The 25,061-nt window shown below is 38.7% G+C and overlaps 1 protein-coding gene across 1 annotated transcript in view; it reads right to left on the minus strand.

Annotated features, from left to right (window-relative positions):
- Window positions 1-23,487, minus strand: part of LOC131047843 (proteasome subunit alpha type-1-A) — a 48,884-nt gene extending 25,397 nt beyond the window's left edge. Inside the window, exon 1 of the mRNA XM_057981627.2 lies at window positions 22,696-23,487. Coding sequence (XP_057837610.2) covers window positions 22,696-23,046 — 351 coding nt within the window. The 5' untranslated portion in view covers window positions 23,047-23,487. The remainder of the gene's footprint in view (window positions 1-22,695) is intronic.
- Between the last annotated feature and the right edge of the window lie 1,574 nt (window positions 23,488-25,061).

The following is a 25,061-nucleotide window of genomic DNA, read 5'->3' on the forward strand; positions in this document are numbered from 1 at the left end:
AGTCAAAGCTTGGAAGTACTCGGAGTGTTGGGACGCTGGAGGAGGACGTGTAGAGGACGCGCGCGTGTCTGAGAGTGCAAGGAAAGCACAGGAACGTAGCGGTCGAAACAATTCACTTAGGTCCGACACACCTGGAAGTACTAGAAGTGTTGGGGACGCTGAAGGTGGATGTGTAGAGGACGCCTACGTGGCCGAGAGTGCAGGGAAAGCACCAGAATGTAGTGGTCGAAACAGTTCACCCAAGTCCGACACACAAGGCGAATACACGCGTACCTTCCGAGTGAAAACAATGTTGAACACCCAGGAGAAGCAAAAACAACCGAAGTTCATGAGAGATGGGTCGGAGGACCCGGTACAGCATTGCAAAACATGCATGACCATTTGGGAGGCAAATGGCCAAGATGACAGGGACTACTGGCTGAAGGCATTTCCTGCCACCCTTAGGGGGATCGCCATTGACTGGTACACATACCTCGACGCCCAGCACAAGACAAGATGGAGTGATCTGAAGAGGGTGTTCCAAGAGGAATTCAAACTCTTGAGGGATGATAATGAGATTGTGGCCAAAATCTATAATACTAAAGAAGGGAAAAATGAGAGTGTACGCACTTACAACCGTAGGCTCAAAGAACTATTGAACAAGATGGAAAACCAGCCACCAGACAGGTTGAAGAAGAGGTGGTTCACGGAGGGATTGATACGCTCACTGCGCAAGAAGATGAAAGTAGTGCCTCCGTCCTCATACGTTGATGCGTACAATCGAGCGATGGTCATCGAGAGTGAAAATAAAACCTACTCCCGAGAGAAGAGGAAGACCGATGATGATGAGAGCACCGAAGGTAGCAGTGACGAAGAATCCAAAACCGTACGAGCCCTTCGATGGGATATGTTGAGAATGATGAAAGAATTGAAGGCTAAGAAAGTAACCAGCAATGAAGGTAATGAACTATGGTGTATTGAGTGCAAAAGGGAGGGGCACACGAAAGGTAATTGTCCTAGAAATATGTTTTGTGAAATTTGCCAAGTGATGGGGCACTCAATCAAGGAGTGCTCATACAATTTGAAGATGAGAAGTACACAAGTACTCTTCACACAGGGAGAGTCCAACCATCGAAATCACAGAATGTATCGCCAAGTGGTTATGGAAATCAACGAGGGCGAAACCAAATACAGTACATCTCCAGAGGACGTCCTATCATACAGTGCCGACAATGTAGTGAATGGGGACACTTTGCAAGAGATTGCCATAACAAGAAAGACAACATACAATTATTGTGCAAATGGTGTGGACAAGGTGACCATGAAGACACCAACTGCCAAAATCAGAAGGGTATTAATTTGTTGGACGTGGAGGAACAAGAGGACGTAGTTTTGGCAATCACAAAAGCACAAACAAAGAAGGCGATGTATTCAAACTCTGGTACGGAAAAGGAACAAGCCGAAGTAGAACAAGTGTTGGCGAAGGAACAAGTAACTTCCAATGGAATTGCAAGTATGTCATTGTGAGTCAAAGAAGAACATAGTCCGGTAGGTGCTACAAACAACCGTACCCATCAAGGTGGCAGACCTTCTTCAAACTATGCCGCAACTGAGAATGGCAATTGCCAACAATGTCAGTGACGACACAGTCATCCAGAAACAATGTAAGCCACGCGAGGAGGAACTGACGAGAAAACCATCAACCGAAGGGAACGAGTCCAATGATCCAATGTTGTTGACGATGAGCATCAAGAGGAAGCCGACGGTTGTCGAGATGGAAATAATGGGGAAGAAGCTGACAAACACCATTGTCGATGGAGGCTCAGGAGTAAATGTACTGCCAAAAGACACATGGAAATGTCTGGGGAAGCCGAAGCTTTGGCTGCCAACCTTCCACTTGGTAGGTGCCGACCAGCAGGACATCCAGACGTTGGGAACATTGATGGCACAAAAAGTAATGATTGGGACACAACAATTTTTCTTGGACTTTGTAGTCATCTAGTTACAAAAGGCGTACGATGCACTCCTCGAGAGGGGATGGTTGATTACTGCCAAGGCGAATCATAACTAGAAGCAAAACACACTCTCGATCGAGAGTGATGGGAGGAAGCACATCATTGACTTGAGGAACCAAGCAGTGAGTGAAAAATTGGCACCCTCGGACTTTGAGTCTGAGGGTGGAGAGTTAGGTATGGACAGAGGGAGGAAAGGCATGAAACCCAATGATGAAGCGGTGCTCAAACTGGAAGATTACTTTGAGGATGAGACAAGTTCTCTTAATGGATTATTTCACTAGCAGATGGAGGATTATGAAGTCTTCCACCCCAACTGTAACATGCTACAAATTGGCCAAATTGAGGAAGTGCAAAGTCCGTCGTACGATATTCATTTGTGCACATTCGGCGTTGGTGTGTCTGGGTTGTACGAACAGTTGCCAAGTGAGCTTGTACCGTATGAACAGAGGCCGCCGAGTGGGAATGGGGAAGTTCACAGGGTGAGGATTAGAAATTGGATGTTGTAGAGCCTAGTGGAGATGCCCCGAAGAAGTTAATACTATACGCTAAACGGTTCACATCAGCCGAAAGTAATTCAGCCACATGGTTCAAATCAGTCGAGAGCAAGTTGACCATACAACCCATAAAAGCCGAGATCACATGGAGCGTATGGTCCACAAGAACCAAGAGTGAAGTTGCCGAAGGATTGTCACTGTATGCCAAGAGTAAAGTTTTTGAAGAATTGTCATCATAAACGGAGAGTAAAGTTGCCAAATGATTGACTAAGTCCATACCGTACGTCGTACGGTTCAAAGCAGACAAGAGCAAGTTGGCTCCTGAGAGTACAGGTCACGTCGATGTGATGAGGTTACCACACGAAGCTAAGAGCCCCAGCTACACCATGCAAAGTAGAGAAGGCGAATGCTAGAGATTCGTACGGTCAAGGGAGCCAAATTGCAGAGCATTGATACCGTACCCAGTACGGTTGGTACCCATAGGCCAATCCGTATGAGTAAGTGCTATGCTCAAAAAGTTGTGTGGCCGTACGAGCAAGTGTGGAGGCGGCCGTATAGAAAACCCATAAGTATACCATACATAAAGAAGAGAAGGTCGTACGTAAGTACATTGTACGGGCGAGTGTGGAGAAGGCTGTACAGAAAAGCCATAAACATGTTGTATGACGGGTGAGTGTGGAGATGGTCGTACAGAAAAGCCATAAACATGTCGTACAAAGGAAAAGTTGAACCGTACGCAAGGATTGCTAGGTCATACAAAGGAAGAGTTGCACCGTGGGAGAGAAAAGTTGAACCATACGCAAGGATTGCTAGGCCGTACGAAGGAAGAGTTACACCATGGGAGAGAAAAGTTGAACCATACGCAAGGATTGCTAGGTCGTACTAAGGAAGAGTTGCACCATGGGAGAGAAAAGTTGAACCGTACGCAAGGATTACTAGGTCGTACGAAGGAAGAGTTGCACCGTACGAGATAATTCTTGAGCCGTACAACGGAAGTATCATACCGTATGGTGGAAGTGTTGAGTTGGATGACGGGAGTCTCAAGCCACACACCTATGCATCGTACAACCAAGAGAGAAGCACAAGCCTATACGAAAGAACAAGTCTATACGCAAGGAGGATAAGCCCATATGGAAGGAGAACAAGTTAGAAAACACAATACCCGTATGGGAGAATACACCTTGATCAGAATTTTGAATTCATTGGCCTCGTTCCTGACGTCTTAAAAAACAGAAAATTGATGCACGCCATGGAGTTCTGTGTGGGTTGAAGGTTGTAATTTGGTGTTGGCGGCGGGAGCACGCCCTGGGCGCTGCCCCGGGACCCTGCAAGGGGCGTTGCTCCCCGACCCCACAAGGGGCTCTGCCCCTTGACCCCGCTAGGGGCACTACCCCCAGACCCCCGCAAGGGGTGCTGCCCCTTGACCCCATTGGGGGCGTTGCCCCAAACCCCCATTTGATTTGGCAAGTACACTACAAGTTGGGGGTGTCCAGTCGAAGTCACTATCTGTCGTTAGTCTTCCCGAATATCACTTGATGTTTGCTTGTCGTCTAAAAGACGAATTTTTCTTTTCGGGGGGATGATGTTCTCGGCATAAATTGCCTGTTGTTATGTTTGATAATATTTGTTATCTGACAATGTATTAATTAATTGTATTGAGTAGGTTGTCAATGTCGGGTAGTTATGTGTCAGTTGGTTGACGGTTGTGTACCTCTTGGCAACTATTGGGTCCTTTAAATATGTCATGTACTGCCAAGGAAGGGGCATGGTATTGTCGGATCTATTGTAATCCTTGGCCGACCATCTTTGGTCTCTTCTCTGTAATAATTAAATGTGCAAATAAAGATATATTTTACTGCCGTATCTGGTATGCATTGTCATGTACATTATTATTTCCTGTATTTAATTTACCAGTTGTACCAGTAAACACTCATACAACATAGATCCACACAGGTCCAAGGCTCAATTGGCAAGTGTTGTCCATCACAAGGATTACATACCATTGCCCAACTTAAGACATACCACCACTCAAGGAGGAAATTGATTTCAAGAGGAGCAGCAGCAAGCACTACACTGGGCCCTAAATTGCAGACCCTACCTGGTAATTTAAGGCACTGCCAACCATACTGTGGTCAGTGGGGAGGGAGCTTTACTCCATTGTGGAAAGTAAACCTGAATCAACCCATTCCAGCCACTCAGGATTGCAGGTCAGAACTGTTATACTGCCACACTGCATCCAGAAGATCATCAGCTAAGATCTGATTGTCCTGGGCAGTGCAATTAGGAAACCTGTGATTCATTTTGTCAATCTACATCTTGACGAGTACCTTAGACTCTTCCACTCTGAAATTATATTTTGAAAACTGTCAATATCTGAACAGCAGTATCACTGTATTCAGATCCAAAATTGATATATGATTCAAACTATATATTAGCTTTTTCTACCATTTACTGTGTTCAAGTGAGACTGTACTTTAAAGAATTAGATTGTTTTTCAAGGGTTGAACTCAATAAATAATCCCAACACTGAATATCCATACAAAAGATATTTCACCATCTGTCATGTCCCTTTTTCCAAAATTAGCACTTACTAAAAATGGTAAGTTCCCACTGTGCAAAATACTAAGTCAGAGGTAACGAGACATTGGAAAATATTATTTATGTAATATTAATATTGTCCTTGTTCAATTTTCACCCCTTGTTCATATAAATATTAAATTTATTATTTACCAGCATAAGTCCGGCAATGGAATATGGAGAGCATCTTCTGGAGCTATTTCACCTATCAAACATTTGTACCGTTTGGCAGAATGCATTGATGACTATGACAATGTTAGGACAGCTGTCATAGTCTATTCCAGGCAAATATTTTGGAGAATCTCTCATATATGGCATTGGATTTTGTATAACCAAGTGTGTTTAATTAAAGTTAGAAATCATTATGGCAGGTGTAAGAATGATTCCTTGCATGCAGGGTGTCATGGTGGAAGCTATAGTATATTATTAGCCAAGAATCCGATGATTATGACAATTCTTAATGGGGCATATTTTTAGAGGAAATATTAAAAAGTATTGTAAATTAATATTTATTTTAGCCTCTTGGGATGTGAGAATTGATGCCCAACATCTTTATATGTCCGAAAACTTTTACCATTGATATCTTTTGTAAATTTATTTTCTAAACCACTTTGTGTTCAATTTGTCTTTAGTGGCTAGTAAATTACTGAAGATGGAGGCTTGTGGACAGGATGCCCATTGGTTTCAGGTGATCCAAGGATGGAAGGCCTTGGATTACGGTGAGTAATCTCATCCAGAGATTACACTTGTGCAGAAAGAATTAGCAATCTCAGCAGTTTTGGCTGGATTGCTCGCAAGTTGTTCCAGTTGCAGTTTTGGCTTTTCAGTTGAGTTTCTAGAGTGTTGTTGGTGTCTTGGACATGGTAGAAAGTGTTCTAATTATTATTTGTTGTGCATGATCATATTAGAGGCTGGAGTATTTTTTAGTTCTTTGAGTTTCTGTTTGGCAGTGCAGCAATAGAGTTTGCAGTGGGTTATGTAAGTTGCATTTTCAGGAGTGGTTTGTTAAAACCAAATTCTCAGATTTGCTTCGATTTTTCATGTTGGAGTTATCACTGCGTGCCTGCACCTCTTCAGCCCTATTTCGCTTATTTGTTTGTTTGTCTTTCTTGAGCATGATATACTTTGTGAGTATCTCATCGGTTTTTGGAGAGAGGAAGGATTCATTCCCCAAGGATAACACCAATTGGATGTTGCTTGGGGTTATTTACACCAACTTGCCAATCAGTGCTTGCTTTAAGTATTGGACAATTTGGACCGGCATCTAGTCAAATACTGCAAGATCCATGACTTGCTGCTTGATTTGGCAATTGATACATCTAAAGACAACGGATGTACATTTGTTGCTCAAGATGTCTACAAGTCTGTGAGAAGAATCTTACTGCCCAAAAAGGAGATGACAAAGAGCAGGGCTTCTTGTCCCAAGTCACATCGCCTATATTCTGAATGTCACGCCTGTCTCTGAATATTCTACAGGAATCAGTCTTTGGATATTCATCACGTATCGAAGTTTGTGTGTGTGTAGTGGCAGTTTTCTCCTGATTGCTTTGTTTCCAGCAAGTTAATAATCAGGCCCAATCAAATTTATTATGGTTTTTGTTTTCTGTACAGTGTCGTTCTTTTTATGCAGAAGCGCTTTGGTGCAAATATTTATTTTTTAAATTTTCTGCCAGAAAATGATTTCTTTCTGTGGCTCAATAGATCTAATTTGGTGTGTGGTTGTATGGTATTAACAAAAGGGAGGTCGTTTTAGAAGTTTTTTTAGTGACTAGCTGTGCGTGAAAAGGACGAGAGTTGGCAGTTACTTTGATGCGTTGTTTTTAAAAAAATCGATTCTTTTGTGTGTTAATATTTTGTGTAGAAAGCTTGACGGTGGTATTATGATTTTTACGTGTTGATATATGATTCTCTACTTGGACACATAGAAAGGATTACTCTCTTGAAACGGATTCTTTCATATCGTGCCCTGCTGAGATAGCTAAGAGACAGATATATTATTATTTCTAATGCCTTTATGATTATATTTGTGAGTTGTTGAGAAATCTGCGCAAGTCGTGTTTTGGCATCAGAAAAATATAAGTCCGTTTACAAGGGCTCCAACTTATTGTTTTTGCTGTGATTTTTTCAGTGTCTTTTTTCTGGCAAGTAAAGTTTGTTCTTTTAAAAAAAGGGTTGCTCATGATTTGAAAAATACAGTAAGTCATAACTCTTTTCTGAGTATGATCAGTGATTTGTAAGCCATAAAAAATAATGTATTGTTCCTGGCATATAGATAAAAAGTTTGTATCGATTAAAAGTTGTAGTTGATAAGAATTGCTGTGTGGCTCATGTATAAAAAATGGAGTTTGTCTTTCAGGGTGTTATCAATCTTGAGAATGAAAGTAATCCAAGTCGTTGATAACAAGTAGTGAAGAACGCATCAAGGGCAGATACAAGGATATCCAAACAATTTTGTTATTTATAAAGTACTCCAATACTTCAAGTGTGATGGTCATCTTTTCAGGTCTAACAGTGAAGAGAAATACTTTGTTTCTGTATTAAAAAACCTGAGGCGTGCATTCATTCTATTTTTTTAGATTGAGATGGAGATTTGAAATACAGAGTGATGCTGTAATTCTTCGGTGGTATGTTGTCTTTAGTGTGTGTATGCAGAGGATTTTGATCTTTGATGAAAGTGTGCTGAACTTAATATCAAATGTCATTACTATGTAATAAGTCCTAGGAGTTTTACTTATGTCTGAGTAAAACATAGTGCTTACAATGTCTATCAAATCTTTGATTTTGGAAAGTCAATGCTCTGCGAAGATTGGTGTCTTTGTAACGAGTTGGTGCTCATAACGTGAGTTGGAGCTCACTTCTGTAAAAGGGTTGGTGCCCATTTTTAGTAATGATAGTATTGTTATGTACCGTGGTTTTTTACCCAGTTGGGTTTTCCACAAGATAAACCTTGTGTTCTCTTTAAGTCTTTTGTTTCAACTCTTGTATTTGGCTAGTTGTTTCCTAAAAGTTATTGAAGTACTGATTCACCCACCCCCTCTCAGTATTTCCGTTTTTTGTTTTCAAGAATATTGTCAAGAATTGGGGAGTGGTAGTATAAAGGCCCAAAGAGACAATATAAGTACCAAGAATTTGACTATCAAAGGAACCTTCCCAATATTTTGCAGGTAATGTATGGTGCTCTTGGGAAAGATGAAAGCATCCCCTATTTTAATCTTTGTAGAAAAAAATATGCTGTTGACATCAACAAATCAAATACTCAATTGCCCTCGCTGCACAAACACCATTTCAAAGGCTCCTGGGTGAAAATGAGGAGAAATAAGCCCACTTAGGGCTATGTTAAAGCGAATCATAGTCAATCCTTGAGTTTTAGTCCCTGGCCTGGCTTGTGGAGCAAGGTTACAAGGAGTCAGGGGTACTTGGAGACTCCGGAGATTGGTACCTGTTGTGACGTTTTCACACATCGCCCCATTGCAAATGGGGACCCATGTTTTTTGTTTTTTGCTCGTTTTCGCTTTGCTTTTCTAGGGTTTTGTTAGTTTGTTAGTTGTCTGGATTTAGGGTCAAGCCTTAGGGTTTTAATTACCGTCTTTTCGGACCAGAATCCAGTCGCTTTTGGGAGCTTTTTGAATTTCCTTTTCTAGAATGCAAATTTTGAATGAAATGAATTCGCCAGAATGGTCTAATTTTCAATTGGAATGTTGATGCAGAGCTTAAATTTGTCTAAGTGTTGAAGATGAAATGTGAATTTTTTTGTCCAATTGAATATTTTTGACCAAATTTTGACTTTTTTGAATTTTGATCCTAGGCATTTCAAATGATTTGTTTTCGCCTTGTGAAGTGATAAAATGTGTAAAATCATGATATTTTGGCCTGTAGGAGCAAAATCGCTCCTGTCCCTCAGTGAAGGACGGGAGCTCGTTTTCAAATATTTTACTATTCCTGCAGGGTCAAGATGAATTACGAATTGGAAGTGATGGAGAAAGGCGAGATCTTTCCATTGAATATAAATTGAAGATTTTCATGAGCACAGAAATGCCTCCAGGGGAAAGATCGCTCCTGTCCCTCAGTGAAGGACCGGAGCTACAAATTCAATTTCGCCTTGTCCTTGCAAGATTTTGATGACTTAATGATTTGAGGACGTCCAAAGGAAGATGCTTTGCCAAATGAATATAATTTGAGATGCAAAAACGAAGGAGAATGACCTATATTGACCAAATCGCTCCTGTCCCTCTCCAAGGGACCAAGGCGAGGTACCTTGTAGCTCTCGTCCCTCTCCCAGGGACTAGAGCGATTTCCTTCATTATGCAAAATCCAGACAAAGGTCAAGGCAAGTTTACATTCAAAAACAAGGAAAAACATGAGATAAATGCGTTGAATATAAATTGAAGATTTTTGGGACGTCCATAACAGTGCTAATTGCCTAAATCGCTCCTGTCCCTCAGTGAAGGACCGGAGCTACAAATCCAATTTTGCTTTGTCCTTGCAAGATTTTAACGTCTCGACGATGTGAGAAGGTCCAAAGAGGTACATTTTATCAAATGAATATAACTTGAAGTGCTGTCGGGGAGATCAACAGGGTAGCAAGTCCGGCTTGAGTGAGGTCCTGATCCTGAAATTTGGCTAAGTCTGGAATGTCCTGATCCTGAAATTTGACTAAGTCTGGAAACTGAAAAACCTCCAAAAACTAGATTTTGCAATATAACTCCTGGAGGTCTGAAACCACTCTCAAACATCCTGAAAGTATATATGGAATATAACTTAAAGTATAAGAAAGAAGAAACATAGAAGGAAATGTCACTTATACTTAAAATGTTATATTCCATTAAAATTGTCCTGATCGAGAGTGCGAAAAGTCAAATTTCGCTCCTGTCCTTCTCCAAGGGTCCAGAGCGAAATGCGCTCGTGTCCCTCTCCAAGGGACCAAGGCGAATCGCTCGTGTCCCTCACCAAGGGACCAGAGCGAAAATGCTTAGTTGAGCCATTCCTGACCTTGTTTGGACGAATCGAGACATCAAAGGCATGGTGAAGGACGAAATGAGCATGATAGAACATCCAGACTTGATCAAAAAACAATGAAATGATGAAGTTTTGCCTAGAGGGTCAAATTCGCTCCTGTCCCTCACTGAAGGACCAGAGCGAAGTTCTTCATAAGGTACGATCTGGGCAAAGATCAAGCAAATTTTATGTTCGAAGGCAAGAAAGGAGGTCAATCGAACCCGTTGAAGACAAATTGAAGATTATCAAACGTCAACAAAGGACCAAAATGCTTAAGTTCGCTCCTGTCCCTCAGGAAGGGACCAGAGCGATTTTTGTTGTAGATGATTTTCTCGCCAAATTTCAACCGATCTCAAGGCATGAATGAATGAAAGGAGGCATTGCGAATCCGTTGAATATAATTTTCGAAGGTGATGAAGTGAAATGAGGCCCACAAGAGCAAAATCGCTCCTGTCCCTCAGTCAGGGACCAGGGCGATGAGGTACGTATCTTCCCACTTTTTCATTTTTGGGCGCTAAACAAACATTTTTTAAATTTATTTAAATGCTAGAAAAAAATCGATATTTAATTAAAAGCATTTAAATAGCGCATGGTATGTATTTATTAATTATTTTTTGCCTTTGTAAAAAATCGAAATTTATTAATTAAAAATAAAGGCATTTAATAATTAATTATTAATTTAATAAAAATCAAAAGGGAGCGCTTGGGTTTATTTTGTCAAGGTCGGCCTTTATTATTTATTAAAAAATCGTTTAATTTGCCTTATTAATTATCAAGTCGGCCTAAGGTCAATATGAAGGTGAGCGCCTATAAAGGAAGGTGTTTATTTCATTTTCACATCATCATTTATCATCTCTCATATGCAACTTGGAGAAGGCAAAAGAGGAGCGAATTTCATACAAAGGAAGGGCGAAATTATCATTCAAGAAGAGGAGCGAATTCAATCAAAGGTGGTGCGAAACTACTATCCAAAGGAGAGGCGAACTTGAAGTTTCCATTTGAGCGAAGTTGCCTAGGACGTCAAAGACATATCAAAGATGGCGAAATTGCTAACTTGAAGAGGAAATCACGTCCAAGACTTGAAGGGTGGCGAAGTTGATAAGAGGAACGTTCTTTTGAAGATCACATCAAGACTATCGAATTTCAAATTTTGCCTAGGCGAATTCCTTTATTTTGCATTTTAGAGTTAAGCTCTCAAAGAGGCGTCAAATGGAGGTCTCTTCAAGGAAAATCAAGCCGGATCAAGGACGGTCTTCGCCAGGACGGTCTTCGCCAGGACGATCAAGCCAGGACATGGACGACCTTCTTTGGACTAACATCATCAAGGGCAATCCAGCGTTCCAAGGCGAGGTACATCATCTTCCTGCACATCAAGGACGCAAGGAGTTAGAACAAGGGCTCGTTGAAGAAGCAAAATAGATCCAGAGGAATTAATTAAAGCAAGTTTCTCATCAATATCAAGATGAATATCCACCAAGTTCCAAGTGTCAAATGAGGTGGCGTCCTAGTCATCACTTCTCCAATCAGTGAAGTCCATCTCAGCATGTCCATGTACTTAACTCATGGAAGGTGGCACAAACTCCGATGTACCTACCCTGGCTATCCATTGGTCAATTTTTCTAAAAGGGACATGTGTCCAAGCAATACAATTTTATCATTGGTCAAACATTAAATGTTATGTAATGGTTGTAACAAACCCTAATTAGGGTTTTCATTGTAAAATCTTGGCCATTGATCTTGAATTGATCTAAGCCATCAAATTGTATTGTGGGCACTATATAAGCCCAAACATTTCATTTGTAAAGATGATTAGAGAGAGTTGTAAATAGTTGGAAGAGTTAGAATATAGTTGATAGAATAGCAATTAGAGTAGAATAGAAGGACAAGGCAAGAAATTGTTGCCATTGATTGTAAACAAACTCCATTTTCATTGAAGTAATGGTGAAATATGTCGTTTTCTTGCAGTTTGCATGGTTTCTTGTTGAAGTCTTCAATCTTAGATGGTAGATAATTAGATGAATGGAGGAAGTGTGATTGATTGATGGTGGAATTCGTACATCCATACTACTAGCAGTTTGTTGATTGCAGACTTGCCTTGCGTAGTCAACTGGAATCATTCAACCTAAGCTCAATTTCAATTTGTTGCCTCTTCATTGATATGCATCAACTTGGATGGTATCTATGCCTGCGGTGATGATTTGAACATCATAAAGCTTCCCATAGAAGATCGCACTAGTCTTGTGTAGATGTTCCATTGATGTCAAAACAAGACCTAGTTAGAGTTTCATCAAAAATCAAATCATTGCTCCTACATTCTTAGTATTAGGATTAGATCTTCTTTTCGCCCTTATCCTTTTTTCCTTTTTTTTAATCTAAGTTAGTAAGAGCCTGTGTCCAGCAAAGCAGATCGGAAGTTCAATGTAAGTCCCCTTGTGATTCCAGCAAATCACATCATACCACTGGAGCTTGTCCACACGTGGAGACCCCACTAAAAGAACCTTGGAGTCTACCTAACTGATCCTTTACGCGAATCTTCAGCAGTTAGAGACTATTTTCTCAAGAGAGGATAAGATACCTATTGGTATTTTATTCTGTGTATGATTGTGTATAAAATACACGTCAACAGTACCAATACTGGTATGGCTAATTTTCAAACATAGGAGACAGGCATATTATGGGGACATAATTGGTAAAAAATTATTGTTGTATTTGCGAATAATCATGAAGATCATTATAAAGAATTACAAAGAAATACAAAATAGAAAGTTTCTAATAAGAAACTAAAATTACAATATATTACATTATTGAGCATTAATAACTTAGGAAAATATAATATTAATACCCTCCCTTAATGCTCAATCTATCAACTACACCAATAGACCCCCTGAATTTTACAAACTAATCTGGACTGAGGTGCTTGGTGAGAATATCGGCTTGCTGCTCCGCTGTAGGAACATACAGCAACTAAATGGATCCGTCTTCAACCAACTGTCGAAAGTAATGACAATGAAGCTCTACATGTTTGGTTCTTTCATGGAAGATTGGATTCTTGGCAAGTTTGAGAACTCCCTAATTGTCAGAGAACAAGGGAGTCGGACCTGCTTGAGATATTTGCATATCCGCAAGCATCCGACAAAGCCAAACTGCCTCACAAGCTGCCTTAACTGCTCCCCGATATTTTGCTTCTGTCGAGGAGAGAGCCAATGAGAGCCAATGCTTGTTGCTTCTTACTAGTCCAAGTGACTGCACCGGATCCCAAACTCAACACATATCCAGAGGTTGATTTCTTGTCATCAACCGAGCCTGCCTAATCTGAATTTGTGAACCCACTGAGTCTAGGATCATGACTCCTAATGTAAAGAAGCCCATAACCAGAGGTGCCTTTCACATAACGCAGCACACGCTTCGTTGCTACCCAATGATCAGCCTTGGGGGCTGTCATGAGGCATGAAATGTAGCTCACTGCAAAACTAAGATCCGGTCTAGTAACAGTAAGATTCATGAGACTGCCCACTAGTTGACTGAATTGTGTTTCATCTACAGGAGGAGAATCAGACTTGGTTGACAACTTCAAGCCAGTCTCCATAGGTGTGGAAGCAGGTTTGCAATCCTGCATTCGAAACATGTAAAGCAAGTTCCTAGCATACTTAGACTGAGAAATAAAAATGCTACCATCAGTCTGCCAAACCTCAACACCTAAACAATAATGGAGAAGCCCCAAATCTGTCATATCAAAATCCTTGCACAGATCCTGTTTGATTTCTGCAATCAAATGTGCTGAACTACTAGTAATGATCAAGTCATCCACATAGACAACAACAAGAGAATATCATCACCAAAATGTTTGATATACAAATTATTGTCAGAAGGGCAATGCTGAAAACCATGAGCAACCAAGTACTAATCAATCTTAATGTACCACGCTCGAGGAGCCTGTTTAAGCCCATAGAGTGCTTTAACGAGTTTGCATACTTGATGTTCTTTGCCGGCAACCTTGAAACAAGGAGATTGCGTCATGTAGACTTCTTGCTGCAACTGACCATTGAGGAAGGCACTCTTAACATCCATCTCATGGACTTTCCATCCAAACTGAGCTACAATAGCGAGAAGAAGACGAATGGTACTCATCTTGGCAGTAGGAGCAAATGTCTTCTCATAATCAATGACCTCCTGTTGTGTGAATCCTCGAGCAACTAATCTGGCCTTGTACTTATCCAAGGTACCATCTGCATGATACTTGACCTTATAGACCCATTTGCAGCTAATGGGTTTCTTCCCTGGAGGAAGATCAGAGAGAACCCAGGTATTGTTCTTCAGAAGGCTCTGGTATTCTGCATCCATTGCATGTTCCCACTCTGGAATCCCTTTTGCTTCAGTATAAGTCTAAGGCTCATAAATACTATGAATGTTGGCCATCAGAGCAAAGTTAATTGTATTTTGCTGCTTGCCCTTATTTCTAGAAGATCTACCCTCAATGAGCTCATCAGGACGAAGATCACTGATGGTCTTCGCCCACCACTTAGGCCGGAGAGTAGATGTGCCTACATCAGATGGAGGAGGAATAACTGGAATTGGAGGTGGAAGAGGATCTGGAACAGGTGGAAGATTAGGGTTTTTACCCTTCAGATCAACTCAATTTTTTTTTCTGATTTTAGCTTCTTGGTGGGTTTTTCGAGAGCTCAACTTGGTTGTTTTCATAATTTTGTGGGTGCATTGTTTTCCGTGCCTCAAATTTCGTGCCAACAGATTTTAGATTCTTTCTAGGTTTTTCACAAAGATTTCTAGGTTGTCTTTGGATTTTTCTGGGTCAACCGAATTTTTTTCTTGAAATCCGTGCTAGCCGTACTTCATAATTTTTTTTAAGTTTGTACCTGTATCTACCTCTGTTTTCTACATTGGGATTTGTGCTCTGTATTCCATGCTATAGCCTCTTCTCTGATTTTCATTTTTTCGTGCATTGGGAAACGTGCAAGATGGCTTCATTGACCAACTTGATGTTGGAAGGCAATCAACAATTTAATGGCAAGAATTAAAACACCTGGAAGCAACGCATGCTAACTATTTTTGAATTTTGTTGCCTTGATGATCTTGTTTTGGGAACAAAATCTCGTCCTACCACAGCCGGATCAAATCAAGACAAGTTTGATAATAGGAATCAAGAGGTTGTTATGCTTCTCAAGCTCTCTGTCACAGATGACCAGTTACCTCAGATTCCTTTCGGCAAGTCAGCCTCAGAAATTTGGAAGCATTTGAAAGAGTTGCATGAGACATCCAACAAAAGCCGAGCGTTCTTTCTAAAGAACCAGTTGTTCTCCATCATGATGGATGAAGACATGTCCTTACAGGAGCATCTCACAAAGATAAAGGACATTCGAGATCAACTCGAAGCTATTGGTCGAAAAATGGAGGAAGGGAATATGGTAGTCATAACCCTGAAAAGCCTACCAAAATCCTATGAGCACTTCATAGAGACTCTCAACATTATGTCTACGAATGTTGATCTGAAATTTCCAGAGTTATGCACCAAACTTCTGCAACAGGATCGCTAGAAACAACAGTTTGGTAGCAGTGCCACTTCATCCTCCTCTGAGAAAGCCTTTGCAGCCAAATCCTTTCACAAGGATAAAGGCAAATCTCAATCATCTCAATCCTCTCAGCAGAAGGGCTTTAGTTAGTCACAGGAAGGCTCGAAAAAGAAAAAGGTTCAATGCAATTATTGTCATAAATATGGCCATCTGATTAAGGATTGTCACAATTGGATAGCTTTCGCTTTAGGGTCTTGTTGGCGTACGTTTTATCATATACCAAACATTAGAATAAAATACCCAAGGATACTCTATCCTCTCTTGAAAAACCACCACTTATGCTAAGGTTGCAAGAAGACTATATGGCGATTCCAAGGTTTTTTTGGTCAGGTCTTGACGTGTGGATAAGTTCAATGGGCGTTGTGATATGCTGGTAATACACAAAGGGACTTACGCTTGGCTCGTTCAATTCACAATGGAGGTTTATCATTTGTGGGTTTTGAATTGTGGACTTCAAGAAAACTGAAAAGGAGATAAGGTTTAGAAATTCTAATCTATTCCTAAGAATTCAGGAGACTGTAAAGACTGGGTGAAACTAATAACAACACTTTGTTTCGCCACACTTAAGACAACTACGCAAAGCATGTGCAATCTTCTAAGGTTGTGCTCAAGATTTTCACACTTACGAATAACACCAACAATTGAACAATATTACTCAAAGTAGAAGTTTAGCATCCACATCAAAAGCTCGGGCTAACTTTACATATCGAATGAAAATCATCCATCCAACAAAAGTATGAGCAAAAAGTTTCACCAATCTAAACTATCAAATCCTTCATTCTTCTAACATACATGAAATAAAATCTAAACTATGATGAGGGATAAGAACCATGCCAACTCCAAAATAAAAGAGGTAATCACCATCAATTCGAACAATGCATTACTTATTACTTTGGCAATTGTATGCAACAATTGCTTATCTCAACATGTTTTGCAACATGCTCCTATGAATTACAAATGAGAGGTGAGTTCAATTTATAGGCTCCCCAATTACAATTAAATGGCCAGGATTGATTTCTAATCAACGGCCGAGATTAAATCAACCTAACCCTAATTAGGGTTTCCCAAAATAGATCAAATATCTGTCGGATGAGAGACAAGTGGCACAAGATGCTATCTTTTAGGATTGCACCCCCTTCTACTGCTGAGAGGTAGTGTGTTCAATGGATTTGTGTCGAAAGATTTACCTGTATGGAAATTTGTCTGGAATACTCTTCTTGCCACCAATTTATGTTGCACGTGGGAGCTTGTCTTTGACTCTTCAGAAATGAAATCCTTCAAGAAATCTGGAATTTCTTTCCATACTTTCGCCGAGTTTGAAGACTTTTCTTTCTTGATGGCCGGAGACTCTTTCAGGTGCCTTGAATTTGGAGAAGAATTTGATTCATCTCCTCTTTATTTTCTTCTTTGTTCTTCTTCTTTCTTCCTGTTTCCTCTCCAACATTTAGTCAAAATTTGATTCTTTTGGTTGTGGAAAATTCCACACTTAGCCGTTTTTCATGTATCAAACCTTTATCCACTCGTTCGTTTGATTGACCCCTGATTTCATGTGCTTGTCAAATTTATTTTCCTGCTCAATCGTTGGTCTGATTTCATGTGAAATTGTCAAAATTAGTCTTTCCTCGTAGCGTGTCGGCTTGATGGTCTTCTTGTCTAATGGATCAAATTTGAGTTCCCTGATCCGACATCTTCACATATTTCATTTATGCCTTGGACAAATTCGTGTCTGAGTTTGATCAACTTGCTTGGACAATTTTCAGTCTTGTCTTATGTCCTGACTGTGAATGTGCCAATTTATGTTTTCTCCCTCTTAGGTTGCCTTAAACCAAGAACTTGAATGTGTCTGACATATTAAGGTTTGTGTCTTGGAACAAATTTGTGTCAGTCTTTATGTCTTGGCATGCTTCATGTCAATTGACTTGTCGTCGGACTTGGAATATTCTTGGACAATCATCCTTCATTTGTTATGGATCGGAAAAGTTCGGACAGTGACATGTCCTCTTGTCTTTGGCACATTTCGGAATTATAATCAGACAATTTGTCTTGCTCTTTGTCATGCCATCTTGGCAGGCTTCGGAAGTATGATCGGACAAATTGTCTTCCAATTTGTCAAGCCATCTTGTTCTTGGAAAGAAAAATTTCATGCTTTGGATTGTTTGGCATGTTCAAAGACTTTCCTCTTGGCAGGGCGAAGTTCACATATCCTTGGACAATTTTTTATTTGCTCAAATTTTGTGCTTAGTTTCTTTGGACATGTCTTATTCCTCAGCAAATTTTGGATGACTTTCTTCCTTGGATATGAAAGGGCGAACTTTCCACATCTTTGGACACATTTTGGTTGATGCTTCACTTTAAACTTGGAAGGTTATCACATGTATATTGGATATAAACAATCTTCCTCTTCCAAGGAGGGTTTGGAAATGATTAAAACTTCCTTGCTGACCATGATAGCTGCAGTTTGACAATGTGAATTTAGATTACTTTTTTTTGACAGGGCAGAATTTATTCTTCCTTGGGCAAGTCCACTTTCAATTTGCTGTCTTGGACGATCTTGGATGAATTTTATTTTTTTGGCAGATTTGAAAGATTTCTGAGAAATCTATGTGCAGATTTGAATTCTTTTCCCAAGGTAGATTCAAGGATGATCAATGGTGAACTCAGAATTTTATCAGCAAACCTTGGTGATAGCAAACTTGAACCTTTTGAATGTCCCTTTCAAACCCTTGGACCTGCTTTATTTGTTTTAAATCTCCTACAACAAATTCGAATTTGAGGAAGGCATGCCACAATATTTATTTAATTTTATTTTTATTTTTGCGTTATTTTTATTTATTTATTTATTTTATTATATTATTACATGACTTTAATTGCCAAGTCATCTTACTTGCCATTTTTAATTCTCTTGGAATGCCATATCATCTTTTATTGCCAAGTCATCTTTTATTGCCAGCTAGGAAATTTATATATTTTTTTATTCTATACCATCTTCAAGTGGGCCCTACATTCTTTCTCAAGCTTTGACGAATTTTGCACATCTTCCTTATGCCAAGTTTTTAAAGTGGACTTGGAAAGAATTTCTTGCTTGTGCCATATTTTTAAAGTGGACTTGGAAAGAATTTCTAGCTTGGACATGAGGTGCACTTTAAAAATTGTCAGACATTTTTGGTGCATGAATGAGTTTAACCTTAGGCAGGAGTTAAATAACCCTTGCCATGAGTTAGTTAACCTTTGAGAGGAGTTTAATATTTGTCGGACAAATTTTCTTGGACAATTTTTAAATTGATCACACTCAAATTTCTTCCACAATTTTACCGATCGTCTGCCATTCTACCCTTGAACCTTGTTGAACTTGTCTACCATTTTTATTTCTTCAACCTAGACGAAATTTTCGATGTGCCATTCCACTTGCCTTCTTTTGACTTGGTCAATAGTGTTCATGCCTTGCTGGTTCATCTGGAAAAAAACCCTAATCTGGATTTCCATTTTGCTTTTTGCACTTGGAGACCTCATTTTTGAAATCTAGGAACATGGGTAGGAACAATTCAGCATGGGGATCAAAACCCTAATCTCAGAAAAAAAAAAAAAATTTCAAACCCTTGCTTTTTACACTTAGAAGCAAAAAATTTTGAATCTGAAGACATGGGTAGGATCAAAATAACCTAAAGAACAAAACCCTAATCTCAAAAAAAAGCAAAATTTTCGAAGCCTTGCTTTTTTTTATCTAAAGGCGAGATTTTCAAATTCCGACAAAATGGGTAGTAATAAAATAGCTCAAAGAACAAAACCCAGATGCTAGTTTTAAAAAAGCAGAAAAAAGCAAAAATTTCTAAAAATAGCAGGTTGTCAGAAATGGCTAAAAGCAATTGCGATTTTCGTCCTTCAGACCTTCTAAACACTTTGGCTGCATTCAAATTCAATTCTGAGCATAAATTCTCAATCTGGCTTGGGATGAATTCTCAAAAACTCTTAACTCCTCATTCTAAAAAGACTTGGTGATTAGCAGACGTGACGCCAAAACAAAACCCTAAAAAGCAAAAAAAAAAAAAAAAGGGGGGGGGGGGGTCCCCATTTGCAATGGGGTGATGTGTGAAATAGGTCACAACACATCCCAAGATCTGTCATCCCCATGCACATGCTAATTTCCTATTCAAATATCATGATCATGATTTTTGTGGTACTTCTAGTTCTAGAGATCTTCTTTTCACTTTCTGACATTTACCCATCCCTCCCTATAGAAAACTCAGTCAAACAAATTTGATGCAATTAATTATATACTTTTGCAAACGCTCAAGAGTGAACCATTGCTTGTTCTTACTGGTCCTCATGCAAATTATGCTAAAAGAAATTATCCTATTTTGGGAAAAGGAAGTAATCTGAAGCTATTTTTGAAAGAAAGATTGACTGAAATGGAGGTTGGTTCTAAATATCATCATCCCATTTTAGGAAAAAGTAGTAGTTTGAAGATATTTATATAGAAAAGATTAAATGAAATGGAGTTTGGCTCTGATTTTAGGACAGAAAATTTCAGTCTTTAAAGGGCAGATTCAGAGGTATGAAACCCCATGCTCTGCAGAGCCATGATGAAGGACCATAGGTGGTGCTGGAAAGCCAGTTAAATCTGTTTTCCGTTACCAATAGGATATCATTGGTGGAAGGTGGCTGTAACAATTTAACCAGGTAATTTGAAAATGCCAAAGTATTTAGAGTTGTTGTTAAGGCCGCTATTAATTAGTTTGCAAATTGATTTGACTGCGAGATCTTATTGAGCATTTGATGCTCAGCTTTCTGACCAGGCAAAAAAACAGTCCAAATACTGTGCCAGGATTTATGCAAGATGGGATTTGCTTTCTTTAGCATGTACAAATGACCTTGGACAGGATCAGCCGCAGGTGTACTTTTGCTGAGTTCTAATGAACCTTTTGGCTGATGCCAATCAGGAAGCGAAGGTGCACCCAGCAAAAGCACTTAAAAAAAATTCATGTGGAGTACCAAGAATTTGCCAGAATGCCAGTAAATGAATTTATGGCTTTACAAGTACTTTTCTGTCACATTTTTATTTTGTTTAGCAGGATCATAAATCCTTTAATTACCCCTATGACTCTTCAATAAGAAATACTTTGATGTAAATGATGATATGTCAGGCAAATGTCGAAGGGTTTATTTGGTATTCGTCTAGCTAGTGGAAGAAATGAACTTTCTGAATAAGAGACAAAAAGCATGGCTTTACATCTATAACGACTAGGTATCACAAGTGGCAGATTCTCAGCAAGAAAAACCACTACTAATAACTTATTTTTAGATTTCAAATAATCCACCGTCTTGAACAAAAATATCAGGTGTTTTTCAATTTCTACAGCACATCTTGCACAGGAGTTGTCTCGGATTCTTTCAGCTGATTGGAGACATCAAGAAATAATTAAGTGGATACCTGATAAGGATGGAAACCATGTAAACCCAAACTAGATCGAGTTTGAGTGTTACCTTTCTCTGTGGACACAAACTACATATCTCAAATTACACTATTTTGCAACTACAACAGAAAATCTTAAAATAGCTTCAACTAACAGAAAAATGGTACATAATCAGCTATATCGAATTCAATTAAATATTTTCTCCTAAAAGTCTATTGCCAGCTACCAATCTCAGATTTTTCAAGTTTATGTCAATCTACGTGTGTAACGCAAGTGATGTGAATACTTTTGATTTCAATTTGAGATGTTCATTCAGGTAAAAATACTACCTGGCAATAATTTTCAAAATGGTGTGGCTAATGAAAACCTAAATTGCATGAATATCTACTCAAAGATTTAATATCTTCTAGCCTGCAAGTTCTAGAGTATTTGCTAGCCACAAGTTGATCCACTGTTTGGCTTTCTGAAACATTGTTGTGCCCATCTCTTGTGACTTTTATAACAATTGAACCAATAGCAATAAACATGATTGATGAATCTCTAAAAAGTAATATATAGAGAGAGAGGCTTTTACATGTAAAGAAGGTCCTTGCACCAGATCTCCTCAATCCCATTTTATGTCACAATGGTGTTGCTTAAGTAATAGGAAAAAGTCGTGACGTCAACCCTAGTGGCATGGTTAAGAAGTATTATGATAATGACCCTGGCTCAGGCTCCTCTCCATGTTTAAATGGCTGTATTAATTTGGGCAATACCCAGATAACCATGTGTGCAATTCCAAAGCCAAATTTGTGAGAACAGAAAGTACAAGCCAATTTTGACAGAATATAAATCCCAAAAGCAAAAAGTGTCAAGCATTGTGGGTGTTTGGTTGACTGATGGGGTGAGAGATACAAATAATCTATTTAATGAAATATGAAAAATTAAGATTTTTAACATATTGAAACTTAAAAGTTAGTATAAGAGATTTGGTTTTAAAGCATTGTAACAACACAAGGAGGGACCTAATCGCCATGATTGATAGAACAGCGTATATAAAAATGCTCTTTTTTATACGAAAGGGATCGGTGTTGCCACAGACTCTAACAGTAATTAGCTCAAAAATTATATGTGAACACAGTTCTACATGCTTTAGAATAATTTTTTGTTTTAAATTAGAAAGCTGTTTTTTTTCATTTTTGTGTTTAAATTTTTTAAGAACATGACTATAATATCAAAGCTAGGTTCGAGTTCCCCTCATATCAATAGGCGGCATATGACTCCAGTGGACATGTAGCAGGGAGACTGTAAGAGTGCCGCCCAGGTTCGAAACACCCTCTATCTCAAAAAAGCAGCCCTAAATGTGGGAAGTTTGTTGAGACTTTATTCCAATATTATCAGATTTGCAAAATCTTGCCCTATACACTTAGACAAGATTAACCCACTAGAAAATAAAATATACTTAAAACCCTGATGCCATTAGAAAAATAGGCATTCTCAAACTTTGCAATGGAGAACCTAATTGGGCATTCTTGAACATTGTAACCAATATAGTAAATTGAGAGAAACGGGCCCAAAAACATATAGTAAACAGAACCAAAACGTAATTCTAAGCCCAAACCAAACATAACCAAAATAGGTGTCACTGAAGGATTCTGACCTGGGCCTTGTCTGCTAGCTGCACCACCAATCTTCCCACGGGAAGTGGGGACTCGTACAAGAAGCTATAATTAATGCACTCTGATCTCATGTAACGCGACAAAACACGTCCATCAGCAGTGAGCCCTGCAATGGCCACTCCAATATGATCGTCTACCTTAAAAATCTTCTTCTGGTACGAAGAAAACTCTGAATTAGTCTTCCCCACACTGGCTAAAACCACATGAGTTTTAGATTTCAATCCAACTGCAGCGCTTCCCTGCTTGACTGCTTCCATTGCATATTCTACCTGGAACAACCTCCCTGCAGGACTCCATGTGGTCACATCTGTGTCATACTGGTTCCTAAACATTTTTGTAATGAAATCGTACGAGGCACCCACAATAAAAAACAATTGGGGATTGGATGCGGGCGAAATTCCCGCCAATGGCTGAGGTGCTCGGTCGACTCTCGAAACCTTTGGCGATTCAAGCACGAGTGAGCAGAAAAGGGGAGGGGAAGGAATCCCTGGTGAACGCAATCAGTTAACAGGTGTAAGCTTTCTTGAGTTTGTTTTTTAACTTGTGGATCTTTGTATCCTTTTGCTTTGGGTTTTGAAAGGTAGTCTGTGAATTTATAAGATTTCAAGTGGACCTAAAACTAGTTCTTGTCGATGGCCCAGTTGGGGCTTTTGCTGTAAATTAGGTCTCCAATCGGAGAAACACGAAAAGCTGTGCTTCACAGTGAGAGATTTATTAGGAATACTCTGTAAAACCCAGATAACAAACGTATTGGGAACTTTTATGAACAAAAAAGGGTAGTTGTAGGGTAACTACGGTGAGGTTAAGTAACCCTCAAGAAAAGTGGAAATGGATGTTGTGGTCAGCAGGTTGAAAAGTTAGTTTAATGGGCGCTGCCTTCTCATGGAAGAAATGTTTTAAGTACATTTGGACTTTATATGTCACTAGTTTGGCAATTGCGTCGAGGAAACCTTTGATAATTTGAAAGTGTATGGGTCAAATATAGTATTTGATGTAAAGAACAAAGATGTCTAATTTATATATTAAAAAATATATATTTGAAAAATTGTATTATTTAATTATAATTAAAAAATATCTTATTGTGATTTTACTCATATCTGTTTTTTTGGGAATATAACAATGCATGCAATGGACATGATATTGTAGATATGATTAGTATATCTATATTTAAAAAATATAGGTAAATTATGCCGAGAGATATCTTATAATAGAAAGGAATCTCAATGTAACGGTTTGGTATAGTTGGAGACAAGTGACAAGGGTTCTATTTTATTTGGAGTAATAAAATAACACCTCCACAAAAACAATGACATATTTCATGCATTTAAGCATTTACCCATCATTTGCATGTCAAATTGTTTCAAAATTGAATTTTTGTTTACGGATATTTTGATGTCGTTGTAGATGCCTCTAGGCATAACTCCGCATAAATATCTCATTTAAAAAAAAAATTGAAGTATAGAAGATAGTTACCTCTAAAATTTTATATAGAGAAAAAAACTAAATATATTGTAGATATTGATGTCTCATTTTTTGAAATTTGAAATTATAAAATTACTTTGAAGTGAATTATATAGAGAGAATAAAATTAAAATGTATTGTATGGATTTTTGTGCATAAGTAAAATTTGAAATTATATAAAATTAGAAGTAAACAATTGGACTAATATAGTGTATTAGAGATTTTTTTTTTTCCTTGTAAAAGTTGATTGACTATAAAAAAGAAAAAGAGATATAATCAAACATGTAATCAATCATCTAACTTTTGTTAGATGTATTATTGGTTGAATTTATATATTGAATACTTACCTTGTACATTAAATAATAAAAAATAATGTAAATTTGTGGAAATGGTCTATAAGTGCACTAAATATGTCGAGAGATATCTTATAATAGAAGAGAATCGTCTAGAAAATAAATGTTCTTTTAAAAAACAAAACACCAAGAATACAAATCCATTAAAGTCTTGCATGCAAATGGAGACAAGTGGCGAAAAATAACAACTCCACAAAAGCTAAAACATGGCATATTTCATGCATTTACCCATCATTCGCATGTCAAATTGTTTCAAAAATGAATTTTTGTTTACGAACATTTTGATGTCATTGTAGATGCTTCTCGGCATAATTAAGGAACAAAGCTAAAGTTCTTGTGACCTTTTCTAATCTTTTTAAGAGCTTGTATTAAATAATGTTGTCAAGTGTTCCTCCTCTTTTTCAAATAAGAAACATATGGGCTTTGTTGAATGTGTGCATATCCTTGAATGTGAAGGAAAGCAAATGTATGTGGAACCTTGAAAGTTCACGTACTCTGAAATAGTTGTGAATTTCAAACCTTATCAGTTAATA

This window comes from Cryptomeria japonica, chromosome 4 (assembly GCF_030272615.1).
Source record: "Cryptomeria japonica chromosome 4, Sugi_1.0, whole genome shotgun sequence".
Taxonomy (NCBI): Eukaryota; Viridiplantae; Streptophyta; class Pinopsida; order Cupressales; family Cupressaceae; genus Cryptomeria; species Cryptomeria japonica.